The 27476-nt window shown below is 39.4% G+C and overlaps 1 protein-coding gene across 3 annotated transcripts in view; it reads left to right on the top strand.

Annotated features, from left to right (window-relative positions):
- Positions 1-24460, top strand: part of DUS3L (dihydrouridine synthase 3 like) — a 48836-nt gene extending 24376 nt beyond the window's left edge. For all 3 annotated transcript variants that reach the window (XM_053714022.1, XM_053714023.1, XM_053714021.1), the window contains 5 exons: positions 266-362; positions 1748-1823; positions 15119-15307; positions 16776-16904; positions 24306-24460. In XM_053714022.1, coding sequence (XP_053569997.1) covers positions 266-362; positions 1748-1823; positions 15119-15307; positions 16776-16904; positions 24306-24378 — 564 coding nt within the window. In that variant the 3' untranslated portion in view covers positions 24379-24460. The remainder of the gene's footprint in view (positions 1-265; positions 363-1747; positions 1824-15118; positions 15308-16775; positions 16905-24305) is intronic.
- The last annotated feature ends 3016 nt before the right edge of the window (positions 24461-27476 follow it).

Here is a 27476-nt window from a genome sequence, read left to right as displayed (position 1 = left end):
ATTTTATTTACAAGAATGTAATCCCAAAGATATCCATTTTGGAAAAGCAAATGTATTATGCAGATTTTGCATATTTATGATACATGAGTGCCCTTTGATTTTTAGTTGAATTTGTCGTTTACCCACTGTTCAGATATCAAAGGTTGAAAGCAAGATTTGTTTTCTCCATATCCTCTTTATTTGCCTCAGTAATATATTTTTGCCCGTAACTTTATATGTATTTCCATAAAATAATTTGTGTTTTGCTAATTGTATTTTAATCAAGCTCCATGGAAGATCTAGAGAGCAGCGATACACCAAACTTGCAGACTGGGAATATATTGATTACTGTGCTAAAATAGCCAATCCTCTTCCTTTGTTTGGTAAGTACAGAATTTTTCTCCTCTGTCACACTCTTATAGATCTTTGTTCTCCGCAGACATTGTTGCCAGCCGGGTGACATTACCAAGTAGCCGGCTGGGATCAGGGTAATATTTTTTGTTATTTATAAATGTTACCTAAAGGGCCTCTATAGTGATATAAAATTGCATGCTCTAATTAGTTAGATCACATAATTTTATAACTAGCGACGCTGCAACACGAAGTGTTATGTTAATTTCGGCATGTCATTGTGTCCCTATAATGGTCATTTAAGCTATCCAAAGCACAAATTAATGGCGTCATTTTATATAAATTGATTTAATGAGAATGTGTGCAACAGACACTGAAAAAACAAATTAATATTTTATAAATTTAGCTTAATATTGGCTTAAATTTTATTCATGTGGGCTGCCCATCAAACAGGTTCAGGGGAGAACACTGGGTCTAACGGAATGGAATATGAAAGGTTGTTGCATCAAAGTGGTTTACCAGAAAATAGGAATTATTGTACTTACCCTGATATATTTATATCAGTATACATACTTATTGTACAAAAATAAAAATATGTTTTAAGTTTGAAAGATCTAACTTCAGCTTGGACATAATATATGTGCCAAAGGCCATTCCTTGTCGCCTACACTCCCATAAAGAGGGTGCAAAGTGCAGTCTTGCTAGATTCTTGGTTGTGTCACATTGTAGGTGAGGCTGCTTATAAAGATTCATACAAGGCTGGGAAATCTTCAGACGTATTATGTGTCAGAACAGTAGTTTTTATGATGTTTCCCCCCCCTGGCCTACACGATTTAGAGATAAACGTGTTTCTTCTGTGTAGGTTGTGTCACTTATTACTGGTTTTCATTTCTGTGTTAATATTTTTTTCTTAGGTGGTTTGTAACACACATCAGGCATGTGTAATGTTTGTAACTTGTGAAATATTAATATTTACCTATAAAATGAAAGTTAGTTTTAGTAAGTATCTGTGAGGTGATGCAAACAACTGCTCGTCCCAAGCTGAAACAGACAGTGATTCAAGGAACCTTGTGTGACTACCATTGCTGATTGGTTCATGGGCCATTTTTGCTCAGGACCAGCAGTTCACTGTGGCTCCCAGGCAGTACTTTAATTGTGTGTTTAACCCTTTGCGGGGGTTAAACAAATACAATTGCATGGTCACTAGTGTTAAAATGGCATGCCCTAATATTAGGGCATGTGGCACTGCTGCTCTTGAGCTGGATGCAACGTGTGAACCAATCAAGAGTGACAGATCAATCCCCAGCCATGATCATCTCAAGCGTAGAAGTGCATTGTCGCACCAGAGCAGACTGTGTTTAATCACATTTGCTCTAGCACATTAGAGCATTTTACTCTTTTATCCTTTCATCTGTAGGAAATGGAGACATCTTGTCTTATGAAGATGCAAATCAAGCCTTAAAGACTGGTGTCTCGGGAATCATGATAGCCAGGTAAGTTTCTCTATATGCAGGTTTCACAGCAGGAGTAGGAGAAGGAATTTTGATGAGTAATTGATTTATATTTATTTTAAAAAAATTCTACAAGGGAAGCTAAAGTGGTATAGGTAGATAACATCTCAGAATGCAATAGTGATTTAAGGGATAGTCAACACAATTTTTTTTCATTGTTTAAAAAGATAGATAGCGCCTTAACTAGCCATTCCTCAGCTTTGCACAAAAACATGGTTACATTAACATACTTTATAACTTTTTAAACCTCTAAATTCCTGTCTGTTTCTAAGTCCCTAAAGACCGCCCCTTGATCACATGCTTTTGTATTTGCTTTTCACATCAGGGGAAGCTAGTTCATGTGAGCCATATAGATAATTGTGCTGACGCCCGTGGATTCTAACAACACAGCACTAATTGGCTTACATGCAAGTCAATAGATAAAGTCATCAAGGGGCTGTCAGAAGATGCTTAGAAACAAGGTAATTACAGAGGTAAAAAGTGTATTAATATAACCATGTTTTCTGTGCAAAACTGGGGAATGGGTAATAAAGGGATATCTATTTTAAAACAATTTGAGTTGACTGTCCCTTTAAACATCTACTGACTGGACTTATGGAGAACTGTGATAAGCCTTTGTAAAAGAATGACAATTATTACCCATTTTAAATGAGTGTGAAAAAGCAATGGTAATGCTGAGGCTTGGAACACCAGAGTAATAAAGCAAGAACCCGGAAAGAAAGAAGAGAAACAAGGAAAGGAAAATTGAGGGAAAGGGAAAATAATTTTTTTGCTAATATTTGTGAAACTAAATAAGCTTGCTAGAATGTCAAGTTCCCATATGGAGACATTAGTGTTATTGCTGCTATGAGCCGGTGAATGAATAAGACTTAAAGGACCACTAGATACAGTAGAATTCCATCATTAACATGTGCATAATAAAAATACAATGTAATAACACTTACTCTGAATTTCAAATAAACAGTAGATAATTTTTTTCGGACAAAATGTATTTTCCCCCATTTGATGGCCTCCTGTATCATGTGACAGACATCAGCGAATTACAGACTAGTATATGTATACCATATGAGCATGCTCAGTAGGAGCTGGTAACAATGTATAACATTTGATAATAGAAGTAAATTGGAAAGTCTTCAAAAACTGCATGCTCTATCTGAATCATGAAAGTTTAATTTTGACTTTAGTGTCCCTTTAAAGGGACGTTAAACACTAAATACATGCTTGAAAAATACATGCTCGAAAAATAACGCAAAGATTAGCCAGAGAATAATATGCAGATGTATGTTTTGTTGTTTAAATATTTAGTAATCTAGGTTTCCTTCTCTGCTGAGGACAATTAGGACCACTAGAATGTGCAACCAATGGATGTGTGAAACATAGCAGTGTTAATTCCGGTGTCTACTTTTAACATTAATTGAAAAGCCACAATTTCACACTTAAATTACAAGAAAAAGGGGATAAAATAAAGTATATTTCAAAGTTGTTGTTTTTTTAAATTTCATATTATTAAAGAGATATGGAACCAAAATATTTTCTTTTGTGATTCAGACAGAGCATGCATTTTTTTTACAATCTGCTTTTATTATCAAATGTGCTTAGTTCCCCTGGTATTCTCTGCAGCAATGCACTATTAGGAGCTAACTGAACACATCAGATGAGCCAATGAGAAGAGGCAAATATATACAGCCACCAATCAACAGCTAGCTCTCAGTAGTGCATTGCGGCTCCTGAGCCTACATGGTAGGTGTCTGGAGCAATACATAACAGGAAATAGTGCAACCATCTACTGCTCTGACAAACTTTGATAAAAGAAAGTTGTTTAAAATTACTTGCTCTGTCTGAATTATGAAAGAAAAAAATTGTGTTATTTTGTAAGTATTTTATATTGCAGTCTCAATATGTTTAATATCCCTATAATAGCTTGCAGTATTTTTAGTTCAGTCAGGAAGCCGTCATTCAGCACATGTATACATTACAGAGGACAGCTCTTGTAACATTTGTCTTATTCAGCTATAAGTGGACTGCACATATGTGGCTAATCCGGCTAGCTGGAATGAGTTTGTGCCGTGTTCCTCATTTCATTTATAAAGTGACCTAAGGAGCATATATAGAAGCAGTTACCAAAGTGAAATAATGAGCAACATATAATGGTTTTCTAATGAAAAAACAAGAAACATAAAAATGAGAGCGCTATAATATAATACCTTAGATGATGAAACCGTCTTACTTGTACTAGTAAATACGAATGGTGTGATAGTCCAAATAATTTCTTAAAAAATGGCAAGATGTGTCCTAGAGCTGTAAATTAATTTCAGTTTTCCCAATGCCGCTCTGTTCAAAATTCTACTGCTTGTTCCACAGCCAGAAAAAAACTTTAGTCGCCACTCTAGAAGCGCAAAGGCCGAAAAAGCCCACATTAGTGTGAAATCAATAACACAAATGTTTAATAAAACATTATCTTCTACTCACAAACAGATTAAAATGTGATCACGGATAAACAGTAGTGCTGCGGGAGTCCAGAGCTTGTATGGGTCATTCAGTTAGCAATTGTCCATGTCAGTGAGTGACGTCACCACCTGACAAATTCCTGATGTGATCCGCCTCCTCCCCCTGTCAGTATGAGTCCACAGCACACACTATTTGCCCAAATGCGTTTCCCAGCCGCTACTGCCTGCTTTCTCAATGGAATAGACATAAAGGGGTCTTTAGGTTTTGAAAACAAAGTTTTATTTTACATGAACATGGAGAGCAAAACGCAGAAATGACTCTCTAAAATCATCTGAGGGCAAAAGGAAAATACTCTTATTTTATGTTGATAATACCTCAGGAAAGTGTCATCTCTATATCCCCTCCGCATGACCTATACTTGCCACAGTATTGTAAAACTAAATGCACTAAAAATGCAGATATAGAAAAATGTAAATAACATTTGTAGCATTAAAGAAATTCAAGCATTTTACAAGATAAGTGGCTTATAATAAAAACCTTGACAAGAAGAGTTTCTTCCTTATAGCTCCAATTCAAACAGGAAACAGTCATCCTCCACTTCTAGCCCAGGAGAGCGCCAGGGCCAGTTCACCACAAGGGGGAAAAAAAAACCTCAGCCATGTCTAACTAAACATACACCAGATGCAACAAGCTATCTTGTTTCTAAATGCAGCCCCTTAAATGAAAACCCCTCACACTTCAGCCCTCATGACTCCCATATAACTGTTATTGTCCTGTTTTATAAAATAAAATTTGTTATTAGCTAATCACATCTTAGCAATTAGTTAATGACTTTTGCTTAATGAAATAACTATCTTATGAACGACCAGTAGCTATTTATAAAGTTATTTCATCAGTAAAAGTAGGTAAAGTTTTTGCGTTGCCTAAATACATTTTAATAATGTTGAATCAGTGAGGGAAAAATTTGAGCTCTAATTTAGAATTTATACCTTTTTTTTTTCATGAACTTAAAACCAAAACATTTTCTTTCATGAGCATACAATTTTTAAACATCTTTCCAATTTACTTTTATTATTAAATTTGCTTTGTTTTCTTGATATCATTTGTTATGGTAGCAAAGATCTACTGGGAGCTAGGCAACCGATGACAAGAGGCATATATGTGCAGCCACCAATCAGTAGCTAGCTCCCAGTAGTGCTTTGCTGCTTCTGAGCCTACCTAGGTATTCTTTTTAACAAAGGATAGCAAAGAAACAAAGCAAATTAGATAGTTGTAAGTAAATTGGAAAGTTGTTTAACTTTTCTCTTGCAAGGTGTATCCAGTCCACGGATTCATCCTTACTTGTGGGATATTCTCATTACCTACAGGAAGTGGCAAAGAGAGCACACAGCAGAGCTGTCCATATAGCTCCCCCCCTAGCTCCACCCCCCAGTCATTCTCTTTGCCGGCTCTGGCAGCAGGGCCTCTCTATGGGAGGGTAAAGTGAATGTGGTGTTAGATTTGTAGTTTTATATCTTCAATCAAAAGTTTGTTATTTTTAAATAGTACCGGTTTGTACTATTTACTCTCTGGCAGAAAGGTGATGAAGAATTCTGCTGAGAGGAAAATGATTTTAGCATGTTGTAACTAAAATCCATTGCTGTTACCACACAGGACTGAGGAGTACCAGAAAACTTCAGTTGGGGGGAACAGTTTGCAGGCTTAACTGCATTAAGGTATGTTTCAGTCATCTTTTTTCTAGTCAAGACAAGATAATGCTAGAAGACTGACAAGACTCCCCATGTGGGAAGGGTAAGCCATGTTCTGAGACTCAGTATAGAACTGAAGGCTTATTTAAGAGGGCTCAATAGACTGGTTGACACTGTTGCAGGGCAATCGATTATTTTATTTAACAAAATACTCATTTTAGACACTTTTTAAACACTTTTGGTGTGTTTATTACGGGGTTTTTATTCCACATGGCATTATTTTAGTCACCTAAAATGGGGTTTCTGAAGGCCTCACAACTCTGGAGTGGGAGGGGCCTAATTTCGCGCCTCAGTTGCGCAGTTAATCCTGACAGATTGCTCATGCTGCTTCACATAGAGGGTTCAGAGACTGTTTGAGGACTTCCAGAGGCTTGACTTTCACAAAACTAATCCCTAAGGGCAGGTAGGGCCACGGCAGGCTGCTGTGGCAAGGTGTTGTAGTTTATTATCCGGTTGCAGACTTTAAACTGCTCCGGTTTGGGCATTAAAGGGTTAATCAGGCTGAAACCTGCTGTGCAATCATATCGAAGCATTAGGCACATACTGTGAAAATTTCAAGTGATTTGGTTCATTTTTCACCGTTTTGTAAAATTGTGTGCGCTTTTTATTTCTTAAAGCCACAGTACCCTTTATTTCAAATTGTAATTTTTATTGATTAAAGTGTTTTCCAAGCCTGCTTGTGTATATTACTAATCTGTTAAACATGTCTGACACTAAGGAAAAGCCTTGCTCTATGTTCAGAAGCCATGGTGGAACCCCCACTCAAAATGTGTCCCAAGTGCACTAATGTGTCTATACACTTCAAGGATCATATTGTGTCACTTAAAAATATATCCCTAGATGATTCTTTGACTGAAGGTAATGAGGATAGTCCGCCTTCCTCTCCCCATGTGTCATCACCAGTTACACCCGCTCAAGCGATACCTAGTACCTCTAGTGCATTGGCACCTATTACATTGCAACAACTAGCGACAGTCATGGATAATTCCCTTGCGGCCTTTCTATCCAAACTGCCAGTTTTCCCTAAAAAGCGCGATAGCTCTGTTTTAAGAACAGATGAGGAGCAGTCAGAAGCTTTGGGAGGTTTATCTGATGTACCCTCACAACACTCTGAAGTAGGGGCGAGGGATGTGATGTCTGAAGGAGAAATTTCTAACTCAGGAAAGGTTTCTCAGCGGGCAGAATCAGATTCACTAGCGTTTAAATTGGAACACCTCCGCGTATTGCTTAGGGAGGTTTTATCAACTCTGGATGATTGTGACCCTATGGTGGTCCCAGAGAAATTGTGTAAAATGGACAAATATCTAGAAGTCCCTGTATACACTGATGCGTTTCCGATCCCTAAGAGGGTGGCGGATATTGTTGCTAGGGAGTGGGAGAGACCAGGTGTACCTTTTGTTCCCCCCCTCTATCTTTAAGAAAAGGTTCCCCATAACTGATCCCAGGCGGGACGCGTGGCAGACGGTCCCTAAGGTAGAGGGGGCAGTTTCGACACTAGCTAAGCGCACAACAATTCCAATTGAAGACAGTTGTGCTTTTAAAGATCCTATGGATAAAAAGTTAGGTTTACTAAAGAAAATATTTGTTCAACAAGGTTTCCTTCTCCAACCTATTACCTGCATTATTCCTGTAACTACTGCAGCGGCTTTTTGGTTTGAGGCACTGGAGGAGTCCCTCCAGAGGGAGACTTCATATGACGAAGTCATGGATAGAATTAATGCTTTAAAGCTGGCTAATTCTTTTATCACAGATGCCGCTTTGCAATTAGCTAAGTTAGCGGCGAAAAATTCTGGTTTCGCCATTATGGCGCGCAGAGCGCTTTGGCTCAAGTCATGGTCGGCTGACGTGTCGTCCAAAACAAAATTACTGAATATCCCTTTCAAAGGAAAGACCCTTTTCGTGCCCGAGTTGAAAGAGATTATTTCGGATATCACCGGGGGTAAGGGCCATGCTCTCCCGCAAGATAGGCCTTTTAAGGCTAAAAACAAGGCTAATTTTCGTTCCTTTTGCAACTTCAGGAGCGGTCCTGCTTCAACCTCTGCAACCGCAAAGCAAGAGGGTAACGCTTCACAGCCCAAGGCAACCTGGAAGCCTTTGCAGGGCTGGAACAAGGGTAAACAGGTCAAGAAGCCTGCAGCTGCTACTAAGACAGCATGAAGGGGTAGCCCCCGATCCGGGACCGGATCTGGTAGGGGCAGACTCTCTCTTTTCGCTCAGGCTTGGGCAAGAGATGTTCCAGATCCCTGGGCATTAGAGATCGTTACTCAGGGATATCTTCTAGAATTCAAGGACTCCCCTCCAAGGGGAAGGTTCCACAGTTCTCGTCTGTCTACAGACCAGACAAAGAAAGAGGCGTTCTTATGCTGTGTAGAAGATCTACTCAAGATGGGAGTGATATATCTAGTTCCAATTGCAGAACAAGGACTGGGTTTTTACTCAAACCTGTTTGTGGTTCCCAAAATGGAAGGAACTTTCAGGCCAATCCTGGATCTAAAAATTCTAAACCAATTCCTCAGAGTTCCATCATTCAAGATGGAGACCATCCGGACAATCTTACCTATGATCCAGGAATGTCAATATATGACTACCGTGGATCTAAAGGATGTGTACCTACATATTCCTATCCACAAAGATCATCATCAGTTCCTAAGGTTCGCCTTTCTGGACAAGCATTACCAGTTTGTGGCCCTTCCCTTCGAGTTGGCCACCGCTCCCAGAATTTTCACAAAAGTGCTAGGGTCCCTTCTGGCGGTATTAAGACCGCGGGGCATTGCAGTAGCACCTTATTTGGACGACATCTTAATACAGGCGTCGTCTTTTCCCAGAGCCAAGGCTCATACAGAGATTGTTCTGGCCTTTCTAAGGTCTCACGGGTGGAAGGTGAACATCGAAAAAAGTTCTCTGTCCCCGCTCACAAGGGTTCCCTTCCTGGGAACATTAATAGACTCAGTAGAAATGAAAATATTTCTGACGGAGGTCAGAAAGTTAAAGCTTTTAACTTCTTGCCGAGTTCTTCATTCCATTCCTGATCCGTCTGTAGCTCAGTGCATGGAGGTAATCGGATTAATGGTAGCGGCAATGGACGTAGTCCCTTTTGCTTGAATACATCTCAGACCACTGCAACTGTGCATGCTCAAACAGTGGAATGGAGATTATGCAGATTTGTCTCCTCAGATACAACTGGACCAGAAGACCAGAGATTCTCTTCTCTGGTGGTTGTCTCGGGATCAGGGAGTGGATCATTGTCACGATCATTGTCACGACCGACGCCAGTCTGTTAGGCTGGGGCGCGGTTTGGGACTCTCTGAAAGCTCAGGGTCTATGGTCTTGGGAAGAGTCTCTTCTCCCGATAAACATTTTGGAACTGAGAGCGATATTCAACACGCTTCAGGCATGGCCTCAACTAGCGGCAGCCAAATTCATCAGATTTCAGTCGGACAACATCACGACTGTGGTGTACATCAATCATCAGGGGGGAACAAAGCGATGAAGGAAGTAACCAAAATAATCAGGTGGGCGGAGGATCACTCCTGCCATCTATCCGCAATTCACATCCCAGTTGTAGACAACTGGGAGGCGGATTTTCTAAGTAGTCAGACTTTTCACCCGGGGGAGTGGGAACTCCACCCGGAGGTTTTTGCTCAGCTGACCCAGCTATGGGGCATTCCAGAATTGGATCTGATGGCGTCCCGTCAGAACTCCAAACTTCCTCTCTAAGGATCCAGATCCAGGGACCCCAAGGCGGCATTGATAGATGCTCTAGTAGCGCCTTGGTCCTTCAATCTGGCTTATGTCTTTCCACCGTTTCCCCTTCTCCCTCGTCTGGTAGCCAGAATCAAACAGGAGAAGGCTTCGGTAATTCTGATAGCGCCTGCGTGGCCACACAGGACTTGGTATGCAGACCTAGTGGACATGTCATCTGTCCCACCTTGGACACTGCCAACGAGGCAGGATCTTCTAATCCAGGGTCCATTCAAGCATCCAAATCTAGTTTCTCTGCAGCTGACTGCTTGGAGATTGAACACTTAATTCTATCTAAGCGTGGTTTCTCTCAATCAGTTATAGATACTTTGATCCAGGCTAGAAAGCCTGTCACCAGGAAAATTTACCATAAGATATGGCGGAAATATCTTTGTTGGTGTGAATTCCAAGGATATTGTCTTTTCTCCAAGAAGGATTGGAGAAAGGCTTGTCAGCTAGTTCCTTAAAGGGACAGATATCTGCTCTGTCTATCCTTTTACACAAGCGCCTGGCAGAGGTACCAGACGTTCAAGCGTTTGCTCAGGCTTTAGTCAGAATCAACCCTGTCTATAAACCTGTGGCTCCGCCATGGAGTCTAAATTTAGTTCTTTCAGTTCTTCAAGGGGTTCCGTTTGAACCTTTACATTCCATAGATATTAAGTTGTTATCTTGGAAAGTTTTGTTTTTGGTAGCTATATCTTCTGCTCGAAGAGTTTCAGAATTGTCTGCTTTGCAGTGTAATTCACCCTATCTGGTGTTCCATGCAGATAAGGTAGTTTTGCGTACCAAACCTGGTTTTCTTCCTAAAGTTGTTTCTAATAAGAATATTAACCAGGAAATCATTGTTCCTTCTCTGTGTCCTAATCCAGCTTCAAAGAAGGAATGGCTATTACACAATCTTGATGTGGTTCGTGCTTTGAAATTCTATTTGCAAGCAACCAAGGATTTCAGACAAACATCATCCTTGTTTGTTGTTTATTCTGGTAAGAGGAGAGGTCAGAAAGCGACTGCTACCTCTCTTTCCTTCTGGCTGAAAAGCATCATCCGATTGGCTTATGAGACTGCTGGACAGCAGCCTCCTGAACGAATTACAGCTCATTCCACCAGAGCTGTGGCTTCTACATGGACTTTCAAGAATGAGGCTTCTGTTGAACAGATTTGTAAGGCAGCGACTTGGTCTTCACTGCATACTTTTGCCAAATTTTACAAATTCGATACTTTTGCTTCTTCGTAGGCTATTTTTGGGAGAAAGGTTTTGCAAGCAGTGGTGCATCCATGTCCTAAAGCTTTGGTATTGGTATCCCACAAGTAAGGATGAATCCGTGGACTGGATACACCTTGCAAGAGAAAACAGAATTTATGCTTACCTGATAAATTACTTTCTCTTGCGGTGTATCCAGTCCACGGCCCGCTCTGGCAATTAAGTCAGGTTAATAAAAAAAAAAATGTTTAACTACAGTTACCACTGCACCCTATGGTTTCTCCTTTTCTCCTAACCTTCGGTCGAATGACTGGGGGGGGGGAGCTATATGGACAGCTCTGCTGTGTGCTCTCTTTGCCACTTCCTGAAGGGAATGAGAATATCCCACAAGTAAGGATGAATCCGTGGACTGGATACACCGCAAGAGAAAGTAATTTATCAGGTAAGCATAAATTCTGTTTTCCTGCTCTATTTGAAAGCAAACGCAATATTGCGCCGCCAAGCCAGATTTCCCAGACGGCTATTTGCTAAGAAGTGGAAACTTCACCTCTCAGCCAAATAGCGAAAATATCGTTCTGTCGGTAGACTGCCTTAACAGCTCAGTTCGGCGATCGCTTGGAACAAATAAAGGAGATTTTATATAAGCCCCCTTTATTTGTTCCAATGGTAAATCCTAGCGTTTTACAAAAGCTAGAATTTACCATCACTTTAAAGTGATTGTAAAGTAAGGCAAACTCAAATTAAAATTTTAAATCCTTGTATTAAAATTTTTTGAAATGTATCTTTAGCTTTTATAAAATATCTGCCTGAAATAGATATAGTTTCTGATACTGCATCCCCCACCGCTGCCGGCCCACTCTGAAGATGGATTTTTTCAAGGTGTGACTTATTGACCGCTTATCCAATAACTGATTCACCGCTTCACAGATTCAACGGTCATACAATAAATTTCCGTACGGTACATACAATTATTGGATAAACGGTGAATACTTCACCACTTGAAAGAAATCCATCTTTGGAGTGGGGGTGGTATAAAATTGCATTTTCTCCAAGGGAGCCGCTTAAAGGGAAAGTCAAGTCCAAAAAACTTTCACGTTTCAGATAGGGCATTTAATTTTAAACACCTTTCCAATTTACTTTTATAACCAATTTTGCTTTGTTCTCTTGGTATTCTTAGTTGAAAGCTAAATCTAGGAGTTTCATATGGTAATTTCTTAGACCTTGAAGGCTGCCTCTAATCTAAATGCATTTTGACAGTTTTTCACCACTAGGAGCGTTAGTTCATGTGTTTCATATAGATGAAATTGAGCTCAAGCCCCTTAAAGGGACAGTCTACCATAGAATCGTTATTGTTTTAAAAGATAGATAATCCATTTATTACCCATTCCCCAGTTTTGCATAACCAACACAGTTATATTAATACACTTTTTACCTCTGTAATTACCTTGTATCTAGAAACCTTCTTCCAGCCCCCTGATCACATGACTGTGACTGTTTATTATCTATTGTCTTAAATTTAGCATTTTTTTGTGCTAAATCTTAAATTACCCCCTGTGCCTGAACACAGTGTTATCTATATGGCCCACGTGTACTTTCTGTCTCTTTGTGTTGAAAAGAGATTTAAAAAGCATGTGATAAGAGGCAGCCCTCAATGGCTTAGAAATTAGCATATGAGCCTACCTATGTTTAGTTTAAACTAAGAATACCAAGAGAAAAAAGCAAATTTGATGATAAAAGTAAATTGGAAAGTTGATTAAAATTAAGTCCTATCTGAATAATGAAAGTTTAATTTATACTAGACTGTCCCTTTTAGTTACCTAGGAGTGAGCACTGATTGGCTAAAATGCAAGTCTGTCAAAAGAACTGAAGTAAGGGGGCAGTTTGCAGAGGCTTAGATACAAGGTAATTAACCCCTTAAGGACCGGGCATTTCAGGCAAAAACGTCCCCAAAAGACCAGAGCATTTTTGCCATCACTACATTTAAACAGAAATAGAGCCTTTTTTTATTTTTACCTATCAAAACTATATATATTTTTTGAAAAGACAACCCAAAGTATTTATCTATGCCCATTTTGATTTATTTCACTCAACTATTTCACGGCTAAATGCGTTCAAATAAAAAAAAAAAATCGCTAACTTTGTAAATAATTTCAGTGAGAAACCTAAAATTATGAAAAACAACTTGTGCAATCATGGCACAAATGGTTGTAAATGCTTTTCTGGGACCCCTTTGTTCAGAAATAGCAGACATATATGGCTTTGGCATTGCTTTTTGGTAATTAGAAGACTGCTAAATGCCGCTGCGCACTACACTTCTATTATGCCCAGCAGTAAAGGGGTTAATTAGGTAGCTTGTAGGGTTAATTTTAGCTTTAGTGTAGAGATCAGCCTCCCACCTGACACATCCCCTCCCCCACCCCCAAATGTCACCCCCAAAGGTCACCCCCATCTTAAGTACTGGCAGAAAGTCTGCAAGTATAAAAATAGTTGGGTTTTTTTGTTTTTTTTATTTTCTTTTTTAACTCTTATATATTTTCTGCAGGGTAGTATCCCCCCTTACCTCCCTAATCTCCCTGATCCATCCCCCCTCTACCTATTTGCCGCCATCGTGTTTACTGGCAGCTGTCAGTACCCAGTATGCCGCAAATAAGGCAAAAAAATGTTTTAAAAAAATTTAAGTACTGTACCCATTTTTTTCTGTAGTGTAGCTACCCACCCTTAATAACCTACCCCCTCCCAGATCACTTCCTCCCATCGGATCCCACAGAGGATACCCTTTATTGCCTCTCCTCCCTCCTCCCCCCTCACTGTGACTCAGCACCAGCACTTTTTTTTTTCCTTGAACGCCTGTAGCGCGGCGTAGCGGTCCCACCCCCTACAGCGATGGGCCATCTCCCTCCTTAACCTCCCACCCACCAACGAACAGCACCACCGCTGTCCAATGCAGAGTATCTCTGCAAATCTATTTCTGCAGTGCCCCACTCGTGGGGCATGCAGAAATAGCACAATCACGGCAGAGAGAAGACCAGGACTGCAGTGACGTACAGGATACGTTGCTGGTCCTTAAGGGGTTAAATAGGTAAAACATGTATTATTATAACAATGTTGGTTATGCAAAACTGGGTAATAAAGAGATTATCTATCATTTTAAACAACAATAATTCTGGTGTTGACTGTCCCTTTAACATTTTTCGGTGGTCACCATAAATCACAGCTGTTTTTTGTTTGTTTTTTAAGAATATTTTCTCCCTTATAAATGCAGTCACATTTTAATTGCACTTTTTATTTTGTTATTTTTTTCATCTTTGTAAGGCAATATCTCTGTAAAACTTTTTAAATGGTAAATTATAGTTTAATAAAGTAATTTCACAAAAACCGTTTGTCAGTTGCAATCTAAAATGTACATTATTTTCATTAACTACTTATTTTCACTAACCATTTCCTCACTTGTGGGGTAAATTGATGCGTTGTTTACCTGTCTGACAAGGGGTTTGTTTTGGACTATATTATCATAATAGGGGCCACAAAAAAAATTATCAATGTAAAAAGGGGTTTCTGGTAAAAACTATAATGATTCAGATAGAGCAGAGCTTCTAAAGCTTTTTTTATTTAAACCAACTGTGCCTTTTAACACATAAGGCAGAAGGGAATTCATCCAAAATATACTGTGCTAGCAAAATAGAGCCGTTAATTATTAAAGGGCCATAATAGTTGAACAATTATATAATCTATTTAGCGCATTTAATTTTAAGACTATCGACCCTACACTACTGTGTGTGTAACCCCTGCAAAGGGTTAAACACATAGCAGAAACTACCTCTGATCTTATCAGCAGTGTTAGTTGCACATCTGAGTTGTGAGACTGGTGCTGCTGATTTTCTGCTTGTGGCCAGCAGTGCTCTGCAGGTCCAGAGCTGTACTTCTACTATGTGTTTAACCCATTTGCAGGGGTTTAACACAAAGTAGTGCAGGGTGGATATTCTTAAAATGATTTAAACTAACTAGTTTGAGCATGTCATTTTTCAACTATTATGTTCCTTTAACTGTGTCCCTAAGGGATGTGGAAGGCAGAAGACCATTGTGAACTGTTCCAGCATTATAGGAACTCAAAATGCTTCTAAACACTTGTCTCATTTCAGAGGGGCTTTGGTCAAACCATGGCTTTTTACTGAGATTAAAGAGCAGCGGCATTGGGATATTTCATCTGCTGAAAGATTTGACATTCTCAAAGACTTTACATATTACGGTCTGGAGCACTGGGGATCAGATGCTCAAGGAGTAGAGCGAACCAGGCGGTTTATGCTGGAGTGGCTTTCCTTCCTGTGCAGGTGTAGTACTCTTCCATGCTAGTGGATCTGAAGTGATCACAGAATAGTGAGAATTCAGAATTATTTAAAGCAACATACACATTCAATTTGTGTTTCAAGTAAATGCAATGGTAGGAAATATGACATACTTCGATTACTATTAGTTTTTAACCCCTTCACTGTTTAGATATTTTATCACCACTGTGCTGGAGCTGTTTTTACAAATAGATTTCAACTTCTTTTCTGCATGGAACACACACAAATTGTGTGTGTGTGTATATATATATATATATATATATATATATATATATATATATATATATAAAATATTTTTTTCCCCTCCAACAGGCCTAGCATTTTTAGAAAATAACTTGAAAACAGACATCTTTTTGCCATTTTTTTGTGAAACACATAGTAAATAGCCGCATGAGTCATTATTTTCTACATATTTCAAACCAAGAATTTATTGTCCCACATTTTAGCATCAGTTCACCTTCCCAGAACTCCAAGATGTAGGATTTTCTATCTATATTTTTCAATAACAATTGATAATAGAAAATCAGAAGATGAAATGTGTTATTTATGGCATCTTACAATGTACAACGAAAAATGAGTAGGTCTAAAATATCTAACAATACAAATATTCAATACATTTTAAACTTACACAAAATTCTGATTTGCCATACATGTTGTCACTGTATGCTTCCACCCCTGCCCTACTTACAGATATTGAAAATATATCAAATATTTGTCCCAAAGGTCATCCTATATAGAATTTCACAAAATATCACCTTTTTTATTTACTTTTTTTTTTTTTATTAGTTCAGACAAACATGGATCTCTCACATCAACATCATAACAATATGAGGATAATAATTTGCTGCTAGGTTATCATTATATTATTAGTTATATTATAACTATATTTTTACTAGAGTGTTATTGCTGCTTTCAAATAAGAGGTCTCTATTTATCTATGTATTGTACGGGACAGGTTAGGGTACACCCCACCCTCTGGATGAAGTTCCATCTGCCTATGATTCTGTCAGGGGAGTGTTTTAGCCCTTTTAAGTGCAGCTGCAGGTTATTGCCACTAAGAGTGATCTTCTGCATCTTATAGGGGTCTGCAACTCCTCATTTGAAAGAGCAGACTATCTTCTTTCAAGAGATGGGTCTCTTGTCCCTGTAATATGCAGATGGTTGCCAAACAAGGACAATAGTCTGCAAAAGCACTCACAGTACCCAGAGGGGGGGGAGGGCTAATTTGGCCCTTTTCTCCCCATCTTTGTCCCTGTGAGTGATTTGGTGGTAGAGACGTGATATAGACAGTAAAATAAAACTATTATTCTATAGTGAACTTTGTTCAAACAAATACAAAAATATGTATATTTTTTATTATTAAATAGTTGTTAATAAATGCAGAAAGCTTTAGCTGTGTCATATAATTGTTTTCTTTAAAGTTTAATGACTTCCCCCCTCTATACTTGTACAGGTATATTCCTGTTGGCTTATTGGAACATGTACCTCAGAAAATAAATGAGCGACCGCCTTACTACATGGGTAGAGACTACATGGAAACATTAATGGCCAGTCAGTATGTCGCAGACTGGATTAAGATAAGGTAGATATTCACATGTCAATATGCCTTTACTCTATATTTGTTTTCATTTAAATAATGTAGCATTAGTAGAGGAAGACGTTAAAATGTGCATGGGTACATTTCAATTTTAAACAAGAACATTTTTGCTATATACTGCCGTTAGCAAATATACTTCTAGTAAAAGTTATTACTTTCTCAGCAGCATCTGCAAATATGGTATGTGTGAATAGAGAATCAGGATATAAACCCTGTCTGCCCAGAGAGCTGGTGGAGGTGTGTGTTTAGTTAGTGAAGACTACATTTCTGTCATACAAGCCACTGGGGACTCTGTAGTGTTTGAATGCTGGTGCACGACACAGCATATGTGTGTGTGCAGCTGAAAACAGTAATACTTGTTACTATAAGCACTTTTGCTAATGTAAGTATATTAAAAAAATTGCTTTTATTTAAAATTTAAATGCTTCATGAACATTTTAATTTTGGCTTTACTATCCCTTTAATGTTTGTTAGGCAGCACTTGAATATGACATGAAAATAACTTATGTAAGAAGTACAGGCCCTGTTTCTGTGGTGTTTGGAGTCTAGAAGGGAAAATATGTAAACACATTACATTACAGAGAGAAGCAGAGACACAAAGAAAATAGTCTGCAAAAGAGAAAGTTAGAAGTTTTAATGATTTAACTGAGTACATATTTCTCTTGTTAAGTGTATCCAGTCCACGGATCATCCATTACTTGTGGGATATTCTCCTTCCCAACAGGAAGTTGCAAGAGGATCACCCACAGCAGAGCTGCTATATAGCTCCTCCCCTCACTGCCATATCCAGTCATTCTCTTGCAACTCTCAACTAAGATGGAGGTCGTAAGAGGACTGTGGTGTTTTATACTTAGTTTATTTCTTCAATCAAAAGTTTGTTATTTTTAAATGGTACCGGAGTGTACTGTTTATCTCAGGCAGTATTTAGAAGAAGAATCTGCCTGCGTTTTCTATGATCTTAGTAGAAGTAACTAAGATCCTTTGCTGTTCTCACATATTCTGAGGAGTGAGGTAACTTCAGAGGGGGAATAGCGTGCAGGTTTTCCTGCAATAAGGTATGTGCAGTTAAAATATTTTTCTAGGGATGGAATTTGCTAGAAAATGCTGCTGATACCGAAGTAATGTAAGTAAAGCCTTAAATGCAGTGATAGCGACTGGTATCAGGCTTATTAATAGAGATACATACTCTTATAAAAGTGTATTTTAAAACGTTTGCTGGCATGTTTAATCGTTTTTTACATATGTTTGGTGATAAAACTTATTGGGGCCTAGTTTTTTCCACATGGCTGGCTTGATTTTTGCCTAGAAACAGTTCCCTGAGGCTTCCCACTGTTGTAATATGAGTGGGAGGGGCCTATTTTGGCGTTTTGCACAGCAAAAATTACAGACACAGACATCCAGCTTCTTCCTGCATGATCCAGGACTTCTCTGAAGGGCTCAAAAGGCTTCAGAGGTCATATTGAGGGAGGTAAAAAGCCACAGTAGAGCTGTGGCAGTTGTTGTGACTGTTTAAAAAACGTTTTTGTCATTTGTTATTCCGTTTTTGGTATTAAGGGGTTAATCATCCATTTGCAAGTGGGTGCAATGCTCTGCTAAAATTTGTTAGTGTAACTGCATTTTTTCACTTATTTCAAAATTTGGGAAAATTTGTGTTCCTTAAAGGCGCAGTAACGTTTTTTATATTGCTTGTAAACTTGTTTTAAAGTGTTTTCCAAGCTTGCTAGTCTCATTGCTAGTCTGTTTAAACATGTCTGACACAGAGGAACCTACTTGTTCATTATGTTTGAAAGCCATGGTGGAGCCCCATAGGAGAATGTGTACTAAATGTATTGATTTCACCTTAAACAGTAAAGATCAGTCTTTATCTATAAAAGAATTATCACCAGAGGGTTCTGTCGAGGGGGAAGTTATGCCGACTAACTCTCCCCACGTGTCAGACCCTTCGCCTCCCACTCAGGGGACGCACGCTAATATGGCGCCAATAACATCAGGGACGCCCATAGCGATTACATTGCAGGACATGGCTGCAATCATGAATAATACCCTGTCAGAGGTATTATCTAGATTGCCTGAATTAAGAGGCAAGCGCGATAGCTCTGGGGTTAGGAGAGATACAGAGCGCGCAAATGCTGTTGGAGCCATGTCTGATACTGCGTCACAATATGCAGAACATGAGGATGGAGAGCTTCAGTCTGTGGGTGACATCTCTGACTCGGGGAAACCTGATTCAGAGATTTCTAATTTAAAATTTAAGCTTGAGAACCTCCGTGTATTGCTTGGGGAGGTATTAGCTGCTCTGAATGACTGTAACACAGTTGCAATTCCAGAGAAATTGTGTAGGCTGGATAGATACTATGCGGTGCCTGTGTGTACAGACGTTTTTCCTATACCTAAAAGGCTTACAGAAATTATTAGCAAGGAGTGGGATAGACCCGGTGTGCCCTTTTCCCCACCTCCTATATTTAGAAAAATGTTTCCAATAGACGCCACTACACGGGATTTATGGCAGACGGTCCCTAAGGTGGAGGGAGCAGTTTCTACTTTAGCAAAGCGTACCACTATCCCGGTTGAGGACAGTTGTGCTTTTTCAGATCCAATGGATAAAAAATTGGAGGGTTACCTTAAGAAAATGTTTATTCAACAAGGTTTTATTTTACAGCCCCTTGCATGCATTGCGCCTGTCACTGCTGCGGCGGCATTCTGGTTTGAGGCCCTGGAAGAGACCATCCAGACAGCTCCATTGAATGAAATTATTGACAAGCTTAGAACGCTTAAGCTAGCTAACTCATTTGTTTCTGATGCCATTGTTCATTTGACTAAACTAACGGCTAAGAATTCCGGATTCGCCATCCTGGCGCGTAGGGCGCTATGGCTTAAATCCTGGTCAGCTGACGTGACTTCAAAGTCTAAATTACTCAACATTCCTTTCAAGGGGCAGACCTTATTCGGGCCTGGCTTGAAGGAAATTATTGCTGACATTACTGGAGGCAAGGGTCATACCCTTCCTAAGGACAGGGCCAAATCAAAGGCCAAACAGTCTAATTTTCGTGCCTTTCGAAATTTCAATGCAGGAGCCGCATCAACTTCCTCCGCTTCAAAACAAGAGGGAACTGTTGCTCATTCCAGACAGGCTTGGAAACCTAACCAGTCCTGGAACAAGGGCAAGCAGGCCAGAAAGCCTGCTGCTGCCCCCAAGACAGCATAAAGGAACGGCCCCCTATCCGGAAACGGATCTAGTGGGGGGCAGACTTTCTCTCTTCGCCCAGGCGTGGGCAAGAGATGTTCAGGATTCCTGGGCGTTGGAGATCATATCTCAGGGATATCTTCTGGACTTCAAAGCTTCTCCTCCACAAGGGAGATTTTATCTTTCAAGGTTATCAGCAAACCAGATAAAGAAAGAGGCATTCCTAAGCTGTGTGCAAGACCTCCTAGTAATGGGAGTGATCCATCCAGTTCCGCGGACGGAACAGGGACAGGGATTTTATTCAAATCTGTTTGTGGTTCTCAAGAAAGAGGGAACCTTCCGAGCAATCTTGGACATAAAGATCTTAAACAAATTCCTCAGAGTTCCATCATTCAAAATGGAAACTATTCGGACCATCCTACCCATGATCCAAGAGGGTCAGTACATGACCACAGTGGACTTAAAGGATGCCTACCTTCACATACCGATTCCCAAAGATCATCATCGGTTCCTAAGGTTTGCCTTTCTAGACAGGCATTACCAATTTGTAGCTCTTCCCTTCGGGTTGGCCACTGCCCCGAGAATTTTTACAAAGGTTCTGGGCTCACTTCTGGCGGTTCTAAGACCGCGAGGCATAGCGGTGGCTCCGTATCTAGACATCCTGATACAGGCGTCAAGCTTTCAAATTGCCAAGTCTCATACAGAGATAGTTCTGGCATTTCTGAGGTTGCATGGGTGGAAAGTGAACGTGGAAAAGAGTTCTCTATCACCACTCACAAGAGTCTCCTTCCTAGGGTCTCTTATAGATTCTGTAGTGATGAAAATTTACCTGACGGAGTCCAGGTTATCAAAACTTCTAAATGCTTGCCGTGTCCTTCATTCCATTCCACTCCCGTCAGTGGCTCAGTGCATGGAAGTAATCTGCTTAATGGTAGCGGCAATGGACATAGTGCCATTTGCGCGCCTGCATCTCAGACCGCTGCAATTATGCATGCTAAGTCAGTGGAATGGGGATTACTCAGATTTGTCCCCTCTACTAAATCTGGATGAAGAGACCAGAGATTCTCTTCTCTGGTGGCTTTCTCGGGTCCATCTGTCCAAGGGTATGACCTTTCGCAGGCCAGATTGGACGGTTGTAACAACAGATGCCAGCCTTCTAGGTTGGGGCGCAGTCTGGAACTCCCTGAAGGCTCAGGGATCGTGGACTCAGGAGGAGAAACTCCTCCCAATAAATATTCTGGAGTTAAGAGCAATATTCAATGCTCTTCTAGCTTGGCCTCAGTTAGCAACACTGAGGTTCATCAGATTTCAGTCGGACAACATCACGACTGTGGCTTACATCAACCATCAAGGGGGAACCAGGAGTTCCCTAGCGATGTTAGAAGTCTCAAAGATAATTCGCTGGGCAGAGTCTCACTCTTGCCACTTGTCAGCAATCCACATCCCAGGCGTAGAGAACTGGGAGGCGGATTTTCTAAGTCGTCAGACTTTTCACCCGGGGGAGTGGGAACTCCATCCGGAGGTGTTTGCTCAACTGGTCCATCGTTGGGGCAAACCAGAACTGGATCTCATGGCGTCTCTCCAGAACGCCAAGCTTCCTTGTTACGGATCCAGGTCCAGGGACCCGGGAGCAACTCTGATAGATGCTCTAGCAGCTCCTTGGTTCTTCAACCTGGCCTATGTGTTTCCACCGTTTCCTCTGCTCCCTCGACTGATTGCCAAAATCAAACAGGAGAGAGCATCGGTGATTCTGATAGCGCCTAAGTGGCCACGCAGGACCTGGTATGCAGACCTAGTGGACATGTCATCTCTTCCACCATGGACTCTGCCTCTGAGGCAGGACTTTCTAATACAAGGTCCTTTCAATCATCCAAATCTAATTTCTCTGAGACTGACTGCATGGAGATTGAACGCTTAATTCTATCAAGGCGTGGCTTCTCCGAGTCCGTCATTGATACCTTAATACAGGCTTGGAAGCCTGTCACCAGGAAAATCTACCATAAGATATGGCGTAAATATCTTTATTGGTGTGAATCCAAGAGTTACTAATGGAGTAAGGTTAGGATTCCTAGGATATTGTCCTTTCTCCAAGAGGGTTTGGACAAAGGCTTATCAGCTAGTTCTTTAAAAGGACAGATCTCTGCTCTGTCTATTCTTTTGCACAAGCGTCTGGCAGAAGTTCCAGACGTCCAGGCATTTTGTCAGGCTTTGGTTAGGATTAAGCCTGTGTTTAAAACTGTTGCTCCCCCGTGGAGCTTAAACCTGGTTCTTAAAGTTCTTCAGGGAGTTCCGTTTGAACCCCTTCATTCCATTGATATTAAACTTTTATCTTGGAAAGTTCTGTTTTTGATGGCAATTTCCGCGGCTCGAAGAGTCTCTGAGTTATCTGCCTTACATTGTGATTCTCCTTATCTGATTTTTCATTCAGACAAGGTAGTTCTGCGTACCAAACCTGGGTTTTTACCTAAGGTGGTTTCTAACAGGAATATCAATCAAGAGATTGTTGTTCCATCATTGTGTCCTAATCCTTCGTCAAAGAAGGAACGTCTTTTGCATAATATGGACGTAGTCCGTGCCTTGAAGTTTTACTTACAGGCTACTAAAGATTTTCGTCAAACATCTGCCCTGTTTGTCGTTTACTCTGGACAGAGGAGAGGTCAAAAAGCTTAGTCAACCTCTCTCTCCTTTTGGCTTCGGAGCATAATACGCTTAGCCTATGAGACTGCTGGACAGCAGCCCCCTGAAAGGATTACAGCTCATTCTACTAGAGCTGTGGCTTCCACCTGGGCCTTTAAAAATGAGGCCTCTGTTGAACAGATTTGCAAGGCTGCGACTTGGTCTTCGCTTCACACCTTTTCAAAATTTTACAAATTTGACACTTTTGCTTCTTCGGAGGCTGTTTTTGGGAGAAAGGTTCTAAAGGCAGTGGTTCCTTCCGTTTAAGTTCCTGCCTTGTCCCTCCCATCATCCGTGTACTTTAGCTTTGGTATTGGTATCCCACAAGTAATGGATGATCCGTGGACTGGATACACTTAACAAGAGAAAACATAATTTATGCTTACCTGATAAATTTATTTCTCTTGTAGTGTATCCAGTCCACGACCCGCCCTGTCTTTTTAAGGCAGGTCTAAATTTTAATTAAACTACAGTCACCACTGCACCCTATGGTTTCTCCTTTCTCGTCTTGTTTCGGTCGAATGACTGGATATGGCAGTGAGGGGAGGAGCTATATAGCAGCTCTGCTGTGGGTGATCCTCTTGCAACTTCCTGTTGGGAAGGAGAATATCCCACAAGTAATGGATGATCCGTGGACTGGATACACTACAAGAGAAATAAATTTATCAGGTAAGCATAAATTATGTTTTTGTTTGTCTGGATTTGTACGTTGCTTTGTGGCAACATAAAATGTATATGCAGATATTATTGTTCATAATGCACCAAAAGCAGTAAGATTACTATTCCTATAGCATTTCAAGAAGCTAATGTATTTTCCTTATTATTATCGCATAATAGTACAAAGATTCATGAACATTCTTCTGTTATGATTTTTTTTTTTTTTTTTTTTAAAGGGACAAAAAAAAATCAATATTTAACTTTCATGATTCAAAACTTTATAATGATTTTATACTATCAAAATTTGCTTAATTCTCTTGGTATCCTTTGTTGAAGAGTAAATCTAGGTAGATATGCAAGAGAGTGCATGTGCACTCTGTGGCAGCAGTGTTTGCAACAATGTTTGTTGCCATATTATACATTGTTGAAAACACTGCTGCCAAAAGCACATGCACTCTTGCATATCTACCTAGATTTACTCTTCAAAAAAAGGATGCCAAGAGAACGAAGCACATTTGATTATAGAATAACCATGCAATGTGTGTGTTTTTTTTTTTTTTTGTTTGTTTGTTTTTTTTGCATCTTCTTTCTAAACCATGAAATATTAATTTTGACTTTACTGTCCCTTTAATTTATAAACTGGTTTAAGTGTCATCAGACTCAATTTTCTTAGCTTCTTTAAAAATATATTCACTATAATAATAATTTTACAGTATTATTTAGAGTGACTTTAGATTTCTAGATTTATAAATTGCAAAGATTTTTCCCCCCCTAGGGAACAGAGTGTATCATGTAAATCACATGAATGTATATTTATTTTATAGGATCCTGTTTATTCTTTTTCTAAACCTTTCCATTATTTGTTACAGTGAGATGCTTTTGGGACCAGTTCCTCAGAATTTCACCTTTCTACCGAAACACAAAGCCAACTCTTATAAATAAGAAAATATGTTTATTTTTATGTTGAAGAATCAGAGATATGAGCTTTTATTTGTTTTGTTTTTTAAATAAATGGTTAAAAGAGTTGTTTCTGATTTCATGTAAAAATGCAAACGTTTTATAGCACTTTCTAAAATAATTCAAAAGCAATCATAAAAAATACAGGTTAAAAAAGTGTTTACATTTTTTTTATATATATATTTAAGTGTAGTTTGAGCTGACTTTACATTACAATTTAAACTTTCATTTTTCATACAGTGCCTTTCATGCATAAATTAGAGGTTTTCTTTGTTATCCTTGTGTCTCTGTAGGTTTATGTATCTTTAAATCAATGAAAAAATTAATGCCTGCACATTCAGGATTAAAACTAATCCTCCTAGGGGTTTTTGAGTTAATTTATTTCCATTTTACAAATCTTTCCTACACCATTTTGACATTTCTTATACTGTTTTCAAATGAAATTACAAACTTTTATATCTGATGATACTGATATACTCAATTCATATAGTGATGGGTAGCAACATATTACTGCTCTGTGAGCAGTGAAGTGAAAGGTACCGGACTGAGAGTGGATTCATTCCACGGTGCCCCTATAGGATTAACCACGTGGCAAATTGGTTGCCAGTGCTGTCAGCCTATTTGTTAATTTATTGATGTATGAACCTTGTTTGATTCTATAATACGTCACTACCCATCACTATATGAACTGAGAGTATATTGTTCTGTTCACCCCATATCTCAAGCTTGCTTTGGGACTGTGAGTTGTTTTAGTCGTATAATTATTTATACCTCTTACTTTTAGTAAACTTATACAGACTGTAGTACTAGGCTTTGCTTATTTATCAGTTGTGTAAAGATGTCTGAATTATCTAACACAGCGGAAACATCTGATACTAGTATACAATTTTTATTTTTTTTTACTTTAAAGTGGATTATTTGGATTTGCAAGGTTTAGGGCTTGAGGATGGCTTGGATTCCCCCAAAACACAATTAAGTGATTTTTTCCAAAGAATGGAGAACTTAAGACTTTTGGACAAATATAGCCAATTAGAGTTGATTCCTTTTTTGTCTAAGAGTGTACAAATCCCCCCCCCCTATTTGATACCACCGATGTTGATTTTATCAAAGAGTGGAATGAGGTTCTCTCTCCATATCATGTCTCATGTTATTGTTGATTAAATCTAAGAACACACAATTACTTGTTGTTAGGCAGCAAATAGTTGAATTGCAGTCAGAATTAAATAAATATAAGGCTGTGGAAGGTTATGCTGATTGGATAGGATCATATTTGAGGAAGTAGAAGTGAATAAACAATCAATTATACAAACTAAACATTCCAAACACTTAATGGACAAAATGATTATTCCATAGGTAACGTGTTCATTTGACGTAGAAAATCATCAATTAATAACATAAACAAGAAAAAGGTAAAAGATAACAGAAATGATGCGGAAGTTAATGGGTTGGTAGTGTTCTAGCTAGAAGATGCAGGAAAACTAGAGGTCAACGAAGGGTTAATTTATCCGATACAGAGCAATAGACTACAGATGAGGATGATTCTCTGCTTTCTCTAGCTCTTATGATGAATACACCGCATCTGAGGAGGAGGATATAAAAAACCCTGGTGGCAGATGATGCGGTTGAAATACCTCCTGTAGAGTTTAACAGTAACCTAGGAGCCAGACCTAAAACCTCAGGGAAAAGCATCTACAAATATATTATCAAAACCATTTTGTCCAAACAAGTGTCTTAACAAACTATGCAGGCAACTTTACAAGAAAGTTATGCATTTCTGTTTTTTCGGCAGGTTCCCACAACAAATAAAAGGGGGAAGTTAGATCAGAGATACCAAACAAAAAAGTGAAAGGCAGATACCATTTGAAAGATCTACAAGTACAAAAGAAGGTGCAGATACGAGTGTAATAAATGTATCATCTTACACTGAAATGGAATATGAACTGAATTTTTGTCATACGAGAGACTGATCTTTTTCATACTGTTCTTGATGTTAATAGATTAGTGAGACAATTGACTCTTAAAGGCACAGTCTACATCTTAATCATCTTAAAGTCTTACCTTAGATTAAGCTGCAAATAATCTCCTGCACCTTTGCTATATTATGCAGCAGGAGCAGTAAAAAAGTTATTTTAAAATTAATATTGTTTCTGGCCATTATGAAATGGCTGCCAAGCTCTGCCCATTAATAGCATCATAATCTGGTCAGCATATGGTATCCAATAATAAAAGGCTCACTAGTTGGATTCAACTGACTGTCAGTGCTATTCAACAGAGTTCCTAGATATAGCCCAGATCGTGATGTCATCAGTGGGCACAGCTTGGCAGCCATTTCAAAGTGACCAGAAGCAATATTCATTTTAAAATAACTTTTTTTTTACTGTTCCTGCTGCATGATATAGAAAGGGGTGAAGGAGGCTAGTTGCTGCTTAAAGTGATGGTAAATTCACTTCCATAACTTCACATAGTATGAAAACCTCTTCTCCTAACTAGCATATTGATATGCTTATTTTGTTTCAATGTTAAATCTACTTTTAATACTGAGCGTTTTTGTCAGGCTCCGTTACCTGATTCAATGCAGCCTCTCTGAATCATTTTTCCTTAGGCTTCTTTGACTGGCCACTCTTTCAGCCAATCAGAGCCTCACCATGCGGCCCATGTAAGTTGATAACAGCACGGTCCAGTGCTTGGAACTCAGGCTGGAAGTTGAACTGTGCAAACGCAACTGCTACGCTATTTGCGCAACATAAACAGTGAGGCTGCTTACTGTTAACATACTGTAAGTAGCCTCACTGTTTATGGTGCGCAAATAGCGTAGCAGTTGCATTTGCGCAGTTCAACTTCTAGCCTGAGTTCCAAGCACAGGAGCGTGCTGTTATTAACTTACATGGGGCGCATGGTGAGGCTCTGATTGGCTGAAAGAGCTGCCAGTCAAAGAAGCCTAAGGGAAAATTATTCAGAGAGGCTGCATTGAATCCAGTAATGGAGCCTGACAAAAAGTAGAAAAAGTATTAAAAACATAATTTATGTAAGAACTTACCTGATAAATTCATTTCTTTCATATTAGCAAGAGTCCATGAGCTAGT

This window comes from Bombina bombina, chromosome 5 (assembly GCF_027579735.1).
Source record: "Bombina bombina isolate aBomBom1 chromosome 5, aBomBom1.pri, whole genome shotgun sequence".
Taxonomy (NCBI): Eukaryota; Metazoa; Chordata; class Amphibia; order Anura; family Bombinatoridae; genus Bombina; species Bombina bombina.
The sequence above is the reverse complement of the archived record's forward strand: the minus strand, read 5'-3'. Positions and strand labels throughout refer to the sequence as shown.